The 15,171-nt window shown below is 40.2% G+C and overlaps 2 protein-coding genes across 3 annotated transcripts in view; one reads left to right on the forward strand and one right to left on the reverse strand.

The window, feature by feature from the left end:
• LOC115373366 (fucolectin-7-like) overlaps positions 1–934 on the reverse strand; it is a 36,545-nt gene extending 35,611 nt beyond the window's left edge. For both annotated transcript variants that reach the window (XM_030071714.1, XM_030071713.1), the window contains exons 1-2: positions 822–934; positions 193–263 (exon numbers count right to left, since the gene is read on the reverse strand). In XM_030071714.1, the coding sequence (XP_029927574.1) occupies positions 193–259 (67 nt within the window). In that variant the 5' untranslated portion in view covers positions 260–263; positions 822–934. The remainder of the gene's footprint in view (positions 1–192; positions 264–821) is intronic.
• A 3,805-nt stretch (positions 935–4,739) lies between these two features.
• Positions 4,740–13,773, forward strand: LOC115373368 (fucolectin-5-like). Its single transcript, XM_030071715.1, has 6 exons — positions 4,740–4,855; positions 5,810–5,880; positions 6,547–6,841; positions 11,685–11,839; positions 12,252–12,531; positions 13,070–13,773. The coding sequence occupies exons 2-6, from the start codon at positions 5,814–5,816 to the stop codon at positions 13,218–13,220; spliced, it is 948 nt and encodes a 315-aa protein (XP_029927575.1). The 5' UTR covers positions 4,740–4,855; positions 5,810–5,813; the 3' UTR covers positions 13,221–13,773.
• Positions 13,774–15,171: the final 1,398 nt, after the last annotated feature.

Below are 15,171 nucleotides of genomic sequence, written 5' to 3' on the forward strand. Positions count from 1 at the left end.
GGGTCCAGGCCGTGATGACCTATATCATGCCTACGACTCTTTGCCACCAAAAAGTGAACTTGACAAAATTAAGGCAGCCAGTGCATTTTTAAAAATAATCACAGGCTATGATTGCAATTCTCCAGCAGTCAAACATACACAGCAGGACATTTTACGGCAAAGACATCATAAATATCACAAGATCATACTTACTTAAAGCAGTGGTAACCGTGCATGTGCCCAGGAGAAGCAGCAGGGAGATAATTATGGTGTGTTTCATCTTTCTGGTTGAGAGAGAGACAATAAAAAGGGACATTAGTAGATTTGTCATCATTACTGTGTGAAACTGATCAACAACACATGGCTCCTCCTTACAGTTTAATTTAATAATAATAATAATAACAATAATAATAATAATAATAATAATTATTATTATTATTATTATTATTTATATATTACTTTTCAAAATCCACATCACAAAGTGCTTCACAAAGGCAGCAAAAAAAGAAATAAAATGAAAGAAATAAAACAAGTCATAAACTCATCATGTTAAAAAAACAATTTGTAGTATAAAAAAAATATAAAAGACTATTATAGATATTAAAGATGGTTTAAAGTACATTAAAACTCTTTCAAAGAGACAAGATTAGAAGCAAGGAAGCACGATGCTCCTCTGAAGAGCGAGCTTTCCTAGATGGAAGATAAGACAAGTCACACAGTTTTTTTAATAACACTTTAACTTTAACTAAAATTTCTTTTATTACTCAGGCAGTGGATCAGCAGAGTTGAATCAAAAGACACTTAAAGAATAATTTGGGGAGAGAAAGAAAAATGTTTCCCACCTTCTCTCTGGTCAAAAAGGATTTAAAAGAGATGTAAAGCCCCAAAAAAAAAAAATTTAATTTAAAAATGCTCTCAAGGATGGTGAGTCTTGATGCGCCCTCTTCAAGCAGCTCACCGATCCTCTTCAAAACTGCCTGTTTGCAGCTCTTTCTTGTTGCTCTCTCTCTCTCTCTTTTTCTCTCTGTTTTTTTTTTTTTTTTTTTAGTGAAAGCTGTTACTCAGTGTTACCACATACATTCAGTTGCCAAAGTCAGCAAGTTTTCTGTGACCAGGGTGTGGTCTGTTTTCTGGAGTTAACTCATAAGAACAGTTCATTTACCAGAATAATAATTATATGACTACATTTTTTTAGTACACAATTTAATATACATGTTGTAAGAAGGATTTACATAATTGTAGCATTATCATTAGCATTCAAGGGATATTTTTTCTCACCCAGTTGAGAACTCACACCAATCCACCACTTCTCAATCTCTAGCTCTTGCTGTCTCCTTGCCCAATGGTACAGTCAAGGCCACCACACACCTGCCATCACTGGCTCTACCTGCAGCAGCTCCTCAGTGTTTAACCAGCCACTGGTCCAGATAGTTTCTTTATCCCTTGGTGACAGAGAGCCAGCAGAGGCCCAGTCATAATGAAGCCACCTTGGTTTAGGGTGCTGATGCTGATGGAGGATGTGGACAAGAAAATAATTAATTCCACAAACAGCTGTTGATGGATCCTTGACGCTCATCTTGAAAATGAAAATAAATTTACAGAACATATACAATATGGCCACCAAGAGCAGGTGAACTTCATGGATGGATGACAAAGCAAGGCTGGTGGAGCCTCCAGCTGACCAGTTAAAGGAATACTCCAATGTTTTGGGCAAAGCTTCCTTCTTTCTTTTGGCTGAATTTGGAGGGGACAACTGGTGTATCCCTCGCTGCCCAACATCTTCCAGAATTAAGTTTGTCATTGATGCGAGGAGTGGAGATCAGCAGATAAACAGGACAACAACAGTAGGTTTTTATACTGTTTCATCATTAACTACTCATCTATGTAGCACAAACAGGTTTGAAAGGTGAGAGTCATGTTTCCTTTGTCTGCCCAGCATGTTGGTGAGCCAGATTGGAAGCAGGAGCAGGAGAAATGGCTGCAGCCTCCATGTGGAGCCAGCAAGTGGACCAGCAGCTGGACGTCATGAGAGCATCCGAAGGGTTTCTCTCAAAACAACTCGCATGCTGGTGCCTCCTCTGCAACTCCTGAGACTGCTTTCAGATCAGTTTTGGACAAGTAGCAAGAAGAGAGGCTCATGTTTCATTTCTGCATTGTTATTAATTAATATTGTGCTTACTTTGAATTACTTATGTCAGCATTTATTACTGACAATGTTTATGTATTATTGCTATTATTATCAGCATGATACATTTTACTACATGAGCCAGCAGATAATAGGAAAGGTACATTTAGGTAACTGGAAATTACTTTACTCAAATAATTCTACACCATCTGCCTCAAATTGTATTCTTCTATTGTCTTATTATTTACAGCGATGTTTACAAGCATTTTCAAAATAAACAAAAAAGAGGTATACCCAGGTGTCTGCAGCTCCATAAAGTCTTAAATGCAAAATTATAATCTCTCACCATTTAAAAAAAAATTAATTAATAAACTCAATATCTTTGTGGTTTCAGTGTCTAGATAATAAACCTGTATTCTGGCCTCCACTTTCAGATAACCATATTTATTTAGTTTTCCAGGTATGAATGCATATAAAATCTACCAAAAACAAAAACATGGGATAACAAGTTGATTATGATTATTCTATGATATCATAACTTAATATGTGTTGGCCTTTAACTTTATTTCCTATAGGTGAAGTATTTAATTTGAACAGGTGCTGAATGGATTCTTTTTTGTATCACATATAGTACTTATAGACATGTGCGTGCATGTATGTATGTATATACACAATACGGACAAAAGTATTGGGTCACCTCCATGTTCCACCTCCAGGAGCTTTTCTTACCTCCCATTCTAAATCCGTATGCATTAATATGGAGTTGGTCCCCCTTTGCAGCTAGAACAGCTTCCACTCTCTCCCGTTCATCCAGAAGAGCATTTGTGAGGTCACTGATGTTGGACCAGAGTGCCCGGCTCGCAAACTTGGTTCTAGTTCATCCCAAAGGTGTTGGATGGGGTTGAGGTCGGGGCTCTGTGCGGGCCGCTCAAGTTCTTCCACACCAAACTCAGCCAGCCACGCCTTTATGGAGCTGCTTTGTGCACTGGGGCTCAGTCATGCTGGGACAGAAAAGGGCCTTCCTTCCCCAAACTGGTCCCACAAAGCTGGAAGCAGAGAATTGTCCAAAATGTCTTGATGAGCTGAAGCATTAAGATTTCCCTTCACTGGAACAAAGAAAAACCAACCCACAGCGTTATCCCTCCTCCAGGAAACTTTACATTCGGCACAATGCTGTCAGGCAGGGAACGTCCTCCTAAATGCTTCCACTTTGCAATAATCCCACTTCCAGATGATGGTGAAATATCTAGGTGGGAAGAAACTTCACCAGCTTACTTGTTGCAGCGGGGGCATCCTATTACATTACTATTATTACAGCACCACACTGAAGTTCAGTGAGCTCTTTAGAACAAGCCATCCTTTCACAAATGTTTGTAAAGGCAGACTGCATGGCTCGCTGCTGTTGATGTTAGTGTAAATAAAAGAAGAAAAAAAAATTTAAAAATTCAATTTTATACATATTAGGCCTTGGAAAATAATAATTTGATATTGAAAATTAACTATGAATGAATGAATGAAAATTAACTTAGAAACGGATTAATTGATAACATAACTTGAATAATGACAGCATGATTTAGCTTGGAATGTTATTTAATTTAGAAAATGAACTGAAAGAATGAATGAAAATGAATTATTTGACTTAGAAAGTTTGTGGTTGTGGTTTTTGTTTTGCCATTGTGATTTTGCATTTGTGGTGTTTTCTGATTTGTCATTGCATTTTTACTTTTGTTAATTTAATTTGCAATTTGCATTTGTGTTTTGTTCTTGCAGTTGTGTTTTGTGAGCTGTTGCTGTGTTTTGTAATTTGCCGTTGTGATTTGCACTTCACAGCCTCCGTATCCACTACACGTCACTTCACGATCTTCATGGGCATAGTGTTTACGAAACACACACATTAGTAGCGAAATTTCAATTCCAATCAGCTCTAGACTGCTCTTTTGAGGTGTTCAATATTGGAAACACACACACACACACACACACACACACACACACACACACACACACACACACACACACACACACACACACACACAGACAAATGTGTGTTGTTCCAGACTACACAGGAACATTTTTATAGTGTGGGCTTAAACACTTTCATTTTCATTTCTTGTTATCATTTCATTTCATTTTCAAGTCAGCTGGTATTCTTTACAGCCTTGCTTTGTCACATATATATATGTAGTTTGACTGGGCAAGAACAAAGCAGAAAGACAGGGACACTCAGCAAGAGCTAGTGATTGAGAAGTGGTGGATTGGTGTGAGTTCTCAACTGGATGAGAAAAATGTCCCTTGAATGCTAATGATAATGCAATTATGTAAATCCTTCTTACAATGTTTATATTAAATTGTGTACTAAAAATTATAATCATCTAATTTTTATTCTGGTAAATAAACTGTTCTTATGAGTTAACTAAAGTAAATGGACAACACCCTGATCCAAGAAAACTTGCTGACTGTTGTAATTTAATTTATGTGGTAACAGTGAGTAACAGCTGCCATTAAAAATCTGCTGAAATCCACCAACTGTTTCCTGATCTTGGGAAATTGCACAAAGTCTACTTCATAATTTGGGAGAGAGAGAGAGAGAGAGAGAGAGAGAGAGGGAGATAGAGAGAGAAGGAGAGAGACGCAAAGAGCAGCAAACAGCAGCTTGAAGGGGGGAACATCTTTAAAGCCATTTTTACTTTTTTACATTTTTACATGTTTTTTTTGGCTTTACGTCTCCTTGAATCCTTTTTGACCAGAGAGAAGGTGGGAAAAAATGTTTCTTTCTCTTCCCAAATTATTCTTCATGTGTCTTTTGATTAAGCTCTGCTGATCCATTGCCTGGACAATAAAAGACATTTTAGTTAATGTTAAAGTGTCACAGTAGCTTTTTTATAGTCTTATCTTCCATCTAGGAAAGCTCGCTCTTCAGAGGAGCATCGTGCGTCTTCTTGTAGATCAACAGGAAAATAGACATTTTCTATCCAGCTGAGTGTGTTGCATAATTGACGGTTTGGTTGCTTGCTTCTTTGAAGTCCCTTCTTGAAACATACTTTTAATCAGAGAGTCTTTCCAGATTTAGTTTGAATTTTAATGTACCTTAAACTGTCTTTAATTCTCTTTTATTGTTTTTTATTCTCCAAATTGTTTTTTTTTTTGTTTGTTTGTTTGTTTGTTTTTTTGATGAGTTTATGACTATTTTATTTTGTTTTATTTTATGTTTTGCTGCCGTTGTGAAGCACAAACCAAAATGTGTAGAGCAGAATTATATCAATTAGGTTAAACAACATTTAGTTAAAAACTGAACTTACTGAGGAAGTATGTTTTTAAATTTGTTCTTAAAGAGAGAGAGTTGACAACTTTCAGATAAAAAACATTTCTGCGACAATACTGCCTCCACCAAGGACGTGAAATCAGCGGGTTATGTGGGGTTATAACTCAAAAACTACTGCATAGATTTGCATAAAACCTGGTGGGAGGATTGGCCATGTAACAGCTATATTGCTGAAAGGGGGCGTGGTTTAGGATGAACTTCCAGGTGCGACTTTGGTGGCAGTCAGCCTGCTACTGAGTGTTCATTTTGAACCACTAGGTGTTTTTTTTTCTGTTTTAGATGCCACTTTTGAAATTAAACTGTAAGGAGGGTCCATGTGTTGTTGATCAGTTTCACACAGTAATGATGACAAATCTACTAATGTTTATTGTCTCTCTCTCAACCAGAAAGATGAAACACACCATAATTATCCCCCTGCTGCTTCTCCTGGGCACCTGCACAGTTACCACTGCTTTAAGTAAGTATGATCTTGTGATATTTATGATGTCTTTGTCATAAAATGTCATGCTGTATCTTTGACTGCTGGAGAACTACAATCATGGCCTGTGATTATTTTAAAAAAAAAATGTACTGGCTGCCTTAATTGGTTTGATTACTGCATCAGAAGCTTTGCAGTTGTGTCAATCTAGCAGCAGCTGTTTCTGTCATAGAGGTCAGTTGGAGAATCGGCTGTGTGCAACACATGGCTAAATCTACAGTATGCAGGTTAGAAATAAAATATATGATGAACATTATTGTGGTGGTTGCATTTTGTCACATTTTAAGTAAAAGTGAACAGGAAAAGGTAGCTTTGTTTCCATATTTAAATTACTGTGACACAGTTACCTGTCTTGTCTTTAGCACCAGCAGCTACTAGCCATTAGCAGCGTCTTGCCATGTGTTGTTTGATACTGTGAAAGTGAGTTAGCATTCGGTGACAGATACTACATGATTAGCTGAAATGCAGGGTAGGTTTACAACTTGAAATAACTGTGATCATGGTGCCTAAACAGCAGCAGCAGCAGCAGCAGCAGCAGCACATATTGTTTATACTAGACACTACCAGCTGTGGCAAGCTACTAAAAAATTAAACCATGACAAATCATCAGCTAAATGTATATTTAAATGTATGCCACATTCACAGAAAATCTGGCTTTGCGTGGGAGAGCGACTCAGTCATCGATCAGAGGCGCACCATGGACAGCCTACGGTGCCGCCTCCAATGCCGTCGATGGAAACCGTAACTCTGAATTCTTGGCCGGTTCATGCAGTAATACTCACCCACAAATGGACCCCTGGTGGAGAGTGGACCTGCTGGACTCCTACATTATCACATCCATCATCATCATAGGCAGAAGAGACTGCTGTGTGGATGAGCTCAGAGGGGCAGATATCTACATCTCAGACTCTCCTATTCAAGATTGGGGTACAAAAAAACCGTAAGTGAATATATAGAGACTCATCAGACAATAAGCATGTGGAAAAAGTGACAGCTACGCTTTTTGAGCTTTTTTTTTTTTTTTTTTTTTCATCCCAAAAAGGTTTCTGATTGAATATTCTTCTGCTTCAGCTGGGAAACAGTCACTTTTTTGTTGTTACTATTCATGTATGTTGACACGGAGATGGCTGAAATGAAGCTGTGAAGCCCCCCGGCTCATTAGCTGGCTTTGCACTGTTATCTTCGAGGCAGACGACACTGTGTGTTGTGTGCTTTAACTGCCTTGTAGTGAGACCTCAGTTTTTTCAGTTTTTGGCGAACCTGTCCCATTGTGCATGAGTTCCCCACTGCTGCCAGCTCTCTCTATATATCACATAATGCCCTCATTTTGGCAAACACCGTCAATTTGACGTTGAATAGTATCCTCTGCCCAGATAGTGAGCAGAGCCCTACTGTCCTCATTTGACCAGGATTGCCGCTTTTTCTTTTCCCTGTTATTTTTCTGCTACAAAAGTGAGCTGCTGCGCTGACATCAGGGGTGTATTCAACGGCGTTACGATACATAACATTGTGTGACGTCTCATTGAATGATTTGTTTGGTCGTAACGTTTTGTAACAGAGAGCAACATGCCTCACAGGTAGTTTTCCTCTGTTTTGTGGGCTTGTCACAGGTGTTATCCAATCAGCATCAGCCTGTATTTAAGCCTCCGTGATTTAAAACAATAGTGCTCCATTATGGCTTTCAGTGCAGCCTATGTTTAAAATGTTACCCATCATTTGAGGAGGTAAAAGCACATGTATGTGGTAAGTATGATGATAAATCAGACATAGTTTATTGTTTTTCTTCAATAATATGACAACTTTTATTCAACTTAAAACTTAAAACTCATTTGTGTAGGCCTATGGCACAATTCTTTGAAACAATGTTTAACAATAACTGTTTTTTTCATAGCGGACATTGAATGTATTGCAGTACCCCTATAATTAATGATCCATTGAAGGTAATGTTTGCTCAGACAGTCCTTCAGCTACAATCGTGAGGAGAATAGCCCTCTGGGCTTCCAGACTTGCAACGCTTGCGTAATGCAACAGGTTGTTCAGAACTTTATCGTTTCTGTTAGCTTGACGTTACGTACCGGTACGTCTGCGCTGAATACACCCCTGGACTTATCAGCTGCACTGTCTCCCCGCCCACAGCCAGGTAAGCCCCACACACAAGCCTTTACTCTACCTCAGACATTGCGCCTTGTCTGGTCCATGGGTATTTTGTGGGCCATTAGCACCTGGAAACTGGCCTGGATATCTCGGGCCCTATCTTGCGCCAAAGTCCCTAAACCCGTTATTTAGGGATTTAGCATTGCGCAAGAGGCGTTCCCCCGCAAAAGTTGCTATCTTGCGCACCTCCCGTTATCGGTAAAACACCTGCGCTACCCGCTATATTATGCATAGGCTGTTTTGGGCGTTACGCCAGTTAAACCAATCAGTGTGCCAGGTGCCATTGCCTTTAAGGGCAGGCTGCGCTATCCTAAATCCTAAATCCTAAACCTGCGATGGAGAGAAGGAGGTAGATTTTCTCAGGGGTTCTACTTAGGCTAAAGCAAGTTGGCTTTGTATCTATACATATTATAGGCTATATTATATTATAGGCGAGTTAATTCGGGAGGTGGCGCCACATGTGTCTAAGTGGACATGTCACAAGGTTGTACTGATTGAGTAAAATCCCCGGGTCACACCACACACACACACAAGAGGCAGAGGTGGAACTATGTGTAAACTAATTTATTGACAAGGTAGATTGGGCAAATAAAATATTAAAAATAAAGATATAGCACAGCTGCTGGCTTATGATAAAACAATAAAACGTGCTGGCGTAAGTGTCCAATTAAAACGGTCTTTCCTCTAAACAGTCTATATGAGTAATATCTACTCAGTCCATTCCGGTGGCGTCCTGGTATCAGTCTGACCGTGTGTGTGGCGAGGCTCCGTCGGGGCGCGCATTGAAGCCGCCTGGGCGCACTCTTGTAACAGCCCAAACTTTAGGGATAGCGGATAGCGGGTGGTCAGGACCACCCACTATCCACTTTCCCTAAAGTGTGTGCGTAAGATAGCAACTTTGGGGATAGCGCATGAAACACACCCACGGACACACCTCCAGGCGCAAATAACGGAGTCGGCATAATGGATAGCAGGTAGCGTGGGCGCAAGATACCGTTTAGGGATAGCGGAAGTTCCTAAATCCGCAATTTGCGGGTAGCAGGTAGTGGCAGCGGGTAGCAGGTGGCACAAGATAGGGCCCCTCATGCCACTGAGGAGCGATCAAAGACCAGAAGTGCGACTGGCAACTGGCCTTTGCACACTAAGGGCTCTAGTTTCGCAGACCTGGCGAGGCGCAGGCGCAGTGCAGCTGCGCTGCGCCAACTGGGTGTGTCCAAGTGGATTTTGCAAGTTTGGCACGCCGTGCGCCTTGGCGCAACTACTGCGCCGTCCCTCCTACCGGCGCAAGGGAGGAGAGAAGGCGTGGTGTGGGTTTGACACAGCCGATTCACTTTAAACCAATCAAATGAGCCCCTGTCCTCGCCTTTAAAATGCGCTGCGCGAAGGCGTAGTGGTAGTCTACACATTTGACATGGACGAAGAGAGCAGCCGCATCACACACGCACTGAGGCCAGTCTTGGCTGCTGCAATGTTGCTGGAGCTACCTGCCATCCATCTGTCCACCCATCCATCTAACCACCCATCCATCCATCCATGCATCTATCCTTACATTCGTCTTCCTGAGTCCCCTGTCTTTCCATTACCTACCTGCCTCGCATCTCTTTTTTTCCAGCTCTGTCACCGTCTGTTAAAGTTATTGATTTTTACGAGCAAATATAAATTTTACTGTGAAGCCCCCATTTTTAATGAATGTTTTTACCTCAAAGGATAATCCTCACCATATTCATATAAATAGCCTACATGTTTGTTTTGCAACTTTCGACTCCATCACTTACTGATGCAACAACACACTAGAGATTAAAACAAAATCCGGTTCATGAAAGCTTTTACATTCGCTGTTCTAAACGCCCAGTGTCTGTCAAGGAACCGATGCATTTTACATTTTCGATATGTGTGGAATCAGGGTTTCATTCATTCATTCATTCATCTTCTAAACCGCTTATCCTCACTAGGGTCGCGGGTGGGGGTGCTGGAGCCTATCCCAGCGCTCACAGGGCGAAGGCAAGGAAACACCCTGGACAGGTCGCCAGTCCATCACAGGGCAAATCAGAGTTTCCGTTAGAAAAAATTGGCACTGGACAACGTGACCGGCAGGTTTTCAATTTACCGGACAAATGTTTGAAATTCCGGTCAAATATTATCTGAATTTACTGAGCTTAAAATTATATGCAGGCTATATAAGAATGATATCAAGGCATGTCAATTTATAGCGTAATCTTTTTATTGAAAAGCAGGCTGTATCAAATTAAATTAGTGCCGTCAATTGACTCACGTGCGTAACTTCTAAAATAAATAAATAAATATTGCACAAGCCTGTGCTGTTTTAACATGAACGTTGCATACAATTGCAACTACAATTTGCAAACAAAAAAACTGGCTCATATCATTTTAATAACGCGGCGTGCTGCCAACTTGAAATCAAATAGATGCAATAAAAACTTAATTCATCAGCTGAATTAAAATCAAAAGTCTCAAGTGTCTCACCGCAACTTGCAATGCGCATCAGTCTTGTGACGTTCTCCGCGCTGTTTTGATCCGGTTCTGCAGAAAAAAACCCTCTCTCTCCCTCTGGTACACCGGAGACAGGGATCACGCAGTCTATTTTTTTTTTTTTAAATTATAAATAAAATTATGTGGAAATTGACTGTTTTAATAAAATTCAAATTGTGAATATTTTCACCGGACATTTAAAAATTACCTGACTTTGGCAGATTTTACCAGTCATAGTCCGGTGATTGCCGGATAACGAAAACCCAGAGTGGAATATTTAAATATATATGGAAGAAAAACTGTAGTTAACAGGGGCAGCGCCAGACACCATAACTGGAAAAAAGACATCACTGTATGGGACACGTTGTTTGACTGACAGGTGATCAGGTTGGGTTTCCATTACGCTGCCAAACGGTGCCAATCTCCTTTGATCTGACATCAGTTGTGACGGCACAGTCGATATGGAGATACATTTATGTGCTGACTGAGATAGTAGCATTGAATAGTGGTTTCTGTGGGTATTTATTGCATTGTTACTGTGCCTGACAATCTGGAAACCTGCCTGTGAGGTTGTGGTGACGTGTGCGCACTGCCCGCCTGTCAGCCAAACTTCCACTGCGCCAGCCACGCTGCGCCTTGCGCCGAAAGTAGACGTGGTTTCAGGAGGCGAGCTTTTGGCGCACCTCGGCGAAGCCTTTTGGCACGAAACTGTCACTGCGCCAAGCTGAATCTGTCGACACCTCCCCCTGCTGCGCCGCCACTCCCATCTCGGCGCAGATCCGTCTGCGAAACTTGGAAACCGTTCGCCTCGCGCGTTGCGCTGGTCGAAACTAGCTCTGCGCGGGGTGCGCCTCACTGCGCCACCCTGCGCTGCGCCGGGAAACTAGAGCCCTAAAGCTCACCCTCACCTGGCATGACAGTGGAAAGCCGACTATCTTATAATGACAAATAAATTTGTGAACACGTAAACTAATGTTTCGGTTGACATGAAAGTGAGTAGATAATGACATTTTTTTTTTCCATTTTTGTGTGAACTAGTCCTTTAATTGCAGACAATTTATTTCACCATCATTCACCCACATCCAAGAGTTGCAGTTGTTAAGCTGCTTCATGGACTGTTTCCTTTTTCTGTTTTGCAGGGATGGTTTGGTTTCTGAAATTTCACTGGGCGAGTTGTTCACTTTGAATTTTACCAGCAAAGTGGAGGGACGCTATGTGACTGTGAGACTGGAGGGTGAAAACCAAGTCCTGACGCTCTGCGAAGTGGAAGTTTATGGGTACCGTGCTGTGACTGGTGAGAGTTCATTTTATTCCAGTCAATGGATATATAAGTCATAAAACTAAGTTATATAATTTAATCATTATATATATCTCAAATGAACATACTTACAACTACAATCATGCTGAAGTAGCATATTAGTGAAGGAGTTCCATTAGAGATGCATTACATTTGTATTACAAATGCCAGATAATCATGCCTTTTATCTCCATCCTAATTTATCATTACAGGTGCAAATTAAGTCAATTTTCCTGTTTAATGATTTATGAGATATAAACTGGGATAAATTGAACAAAAAAGTTGCATCTCCCATTTATGAGAAAGTTAGTGGGATTGTGGATGTTTAATACATATGGTGAGTTTTATAAAATCCACAGATTGTCATGATTTTGATCTGCTGATTTTTGTCACCATGTCCTTTGTGCAGGAGAGAATTTGGCACTCCGAGGACGAGCAACGCAGTCGTCAGTGTACTCAACTGGAATTGCAATGAATGCCATAGATGGGAATCGTGCCAACCGCTGGGACCACGGCTCCTGCAGTCACACGCAAGACAACTTCAACCCCTGGTGGCGACTGGATCTGCTCAAAACCTATAAGGTGGATTCTGTCAGCATCACTAACAGAGATATTCTACCAGAAAGAATCAATGGAATTGAGATCCGCATTGGAAATTCCCTTGACAACAATGGAAACAACAATCCCAGGTAGTTTATCAGGAATACTGAAAACTGTTACTGGACAATCTTGGCATTCATTTTCAGCACAACTCTGTGTCTAGTTCTGAACAACACACCTTTGTGCTACTTCCCAGTACAACATGTTCTTATAAAAGCGTGTATAATCATATGCAAACGCATATGGACCAGTGCCTTACTCAAAGATGCCTCAGTTGTTGATGAAGGGAAGAGCATTTCTCCTTTGCTTTTCCTTCTTTGGTCACAAGACCATTTCTCTGTCCTCCAGTGCATATTATTTAAACAATAGTTGTACTTTTTTAAAACAGTAACACTGTTAACGTCAACATTAACATCATTAAATATTAATTCAAGAAAGTCTGTAGCATCATGTAAGAGAATAAAACCAAGGTTTATCCACAATATGTTTAGTAATGTGTTAAGAAGTCGCGCAAACACAAACATATCAGTCACATGATTGAATGTACTGAAACTGAAACATCCTTTTTTGTGTCCATTTATTCACCTGAACTGTTGGTAACAAAATGATTTCTGTTTCTCCTGGTAGGTGTGCTGTGGTCTCACACATCGCTGCAGGTCTTACTGAAACCTTCCAGTGTAATGGGATGGTGGGTCGCTATGTCAACATTGTCGTTCCAGGAAGAAAAGAGTTCCTGACCCTGTGTGAGGTGGAGGTGTACGGCCACAGTCTGTTCTAGGTCTGAGGAGGCTGAGAAATTCAACACACTCCCTTTTTACATTTGCCTGCTCTCATGCAGGCTCTCACTGATTGCAGTTATTGATTAAGCTTCAGTTTCTGGATTGTCAGTATGAAAACCAGTCATGATGATAATGATACCAGGGACAAATATTGCTGTGACAGAGCTGCCTGACCTCTGTGATTCTACTGACCATGATGTATCATCGTAGAGCTGATGGGTGTTGCAGCATTGGAAAATAAGTGGTACTTATTGTGCAAAATATTTTGGAAGTAAAGGTTAAAGTTGAGTTGAGCACATTGTTTAGCTCTGTCTCAGTTTTGTAGACTTTTCTAGTGAAAGCTGGATTGGAGGTTGACTTAGAGCTGCTCTGGATGCAGATATAATGTCTCTGGGCTGCTTGTGATTTGTCTGGTCTGTGCTTGATGGTCGAATGCTGTTGCTTCGTTGCTTTTGATTCAGTCTGAGATGACTGTTTTGAATACTGAAGAGAGAATTGTTATGACACTCTCTGCTGCTGAATAATATTTCATATTCGCTGAAATAAAATCAAATCGCTTCACCATGCATGCCATGTTTTCCTTTTCATATTATCTTTATTTTTATTTATTTATTCATGTGGTTATTTGAATAGGGACAATGCAAATATGCATAGCAACATTTTGCCGGTTTACTCACGTGCATGAAGCTGATGTTCTGCATATAGAAATTACAGCCAATGCTAGTTTTCAACTCCTGACTGTTGTTGGGCTTTTTAAGAACGAGAAATGGTGGAGAAACTTGTAAAGACAAATATTCAGATACAAACACACATTTGCACGCACAGGCACACTATGTAGAATAGAACATTACAGTAAAAAGAGAAAATAAAAATGCATGAAATGAAATGCTAGAAAAATGCATGCATCATACAGCCTAGCAAAGTACTTAAATAGTAAATGCATACACGGTTACATACATACATTACATGCATACATACACTTCTTACTGTTTAAGACAAAGGAAAATTTATATACAATTTAAATAAAGCACAGAGAAACAAGTGGTGCACAGTTGTTGAGAAGTGACGCGGCGTGGCTCAGGAGGCGCCTGTCTGGTAATCGGGGGGTTCCTGGTTTGACCCCCGACTCCACCAGAGAGTGTGTCGAAGTGTCCTTGAGCAAGACACTGAACTCCTAACTGCCTGACTGACTGAGCTGATTGACACTTTAATCATTTCTCAATAACACAGTATGGACAGGGTCTCCAGCGATGGTGAGTGTGCCTGTTTTCAGAGTTTTATCACTAATCACATGTGTTTTCAGCCCATACGGAAATGTCTTATATTTACATAAACAGCCCTACATCACGAGTGATTCTCCATATACATGAATGATACCCATAGGAATATTTGTTACATGGTATTACATGTTGCAACCCTAAATTCAGTTTCAATTCAATTTACGTTTTTAACACCATGAGTCTTATAGATGTGTGTAATTTATATTCTGTATCAATGCAAAAATATTTTGTATTTGCAATTCATACACATATTTATGCAGAAACATATGTGACAAACATGTATTTTCCATACATATAAGTAACATATATTCCACTGACACATGTATGTGCACACCATGTTTTGTCTTTGTTAAGAATATATGGCACATCGAGGCGCCCCAGTAGCTCATCTGGTCGTGTGTGTGCCACTCGTGTGTGTTAAGCATGAGTCCTGATCGCAGCGTCCAGGGTTTGAATCCGACCTCCGGCTATTCACTGCATGTCATCCCTTCTGTCTCTCTCTCTCTTTCTCCCCTGCCTGTCCTGTCTCTTTCTTCTCTAACTGTAAAATAAAACAAAAATGCAATATATATATATATATATATATATATATATATATATATATATATATATATATATATATATATATATATACAGTGTATATATATATATATGTATATATATACATACA

The sequence above is a fragment of the Myripristis murdjan genome, chromosome 16, assembly GCF_902150065.1.
Source record: "Myripristis murdjan chromosome 16, fMyrMur1.1, whole genome shotgun sequence".
NCBI lineage: Eukaryota > Metazoa > Chordata > Actinopteri > Holocentriformes > Holocentridae > Myripristis > Myripristis murdjan.

What these genes read in the sequence shown, in the direction of transcription:
- LOC115373368 (XM_030071715.1), top strand. Translation starts at nt 5,814, where the DNA reads ATGAAACACACCATAATTATCCCCCTGCTGCTTCTCCTGGGCACCTGC. An exon ending in GATTGGGGTACAAAAAAACC is followed by an intron (nt 6,842 to 11,684) that starts GTAAGTGAATAT and finishes TCTGTTTTGCAG; the next exon opens with GGATGGTTTGGTTTCTGAAA. An exon ending in AATGGAAACAACAATCCCAG is followed by an intron (nt 12,532 to 13,069) that starts GTAGTTTATCAG and finishes TTCTCCTGGTAG; the next exon opens with GTGTGCTGTGGTCTCACACA.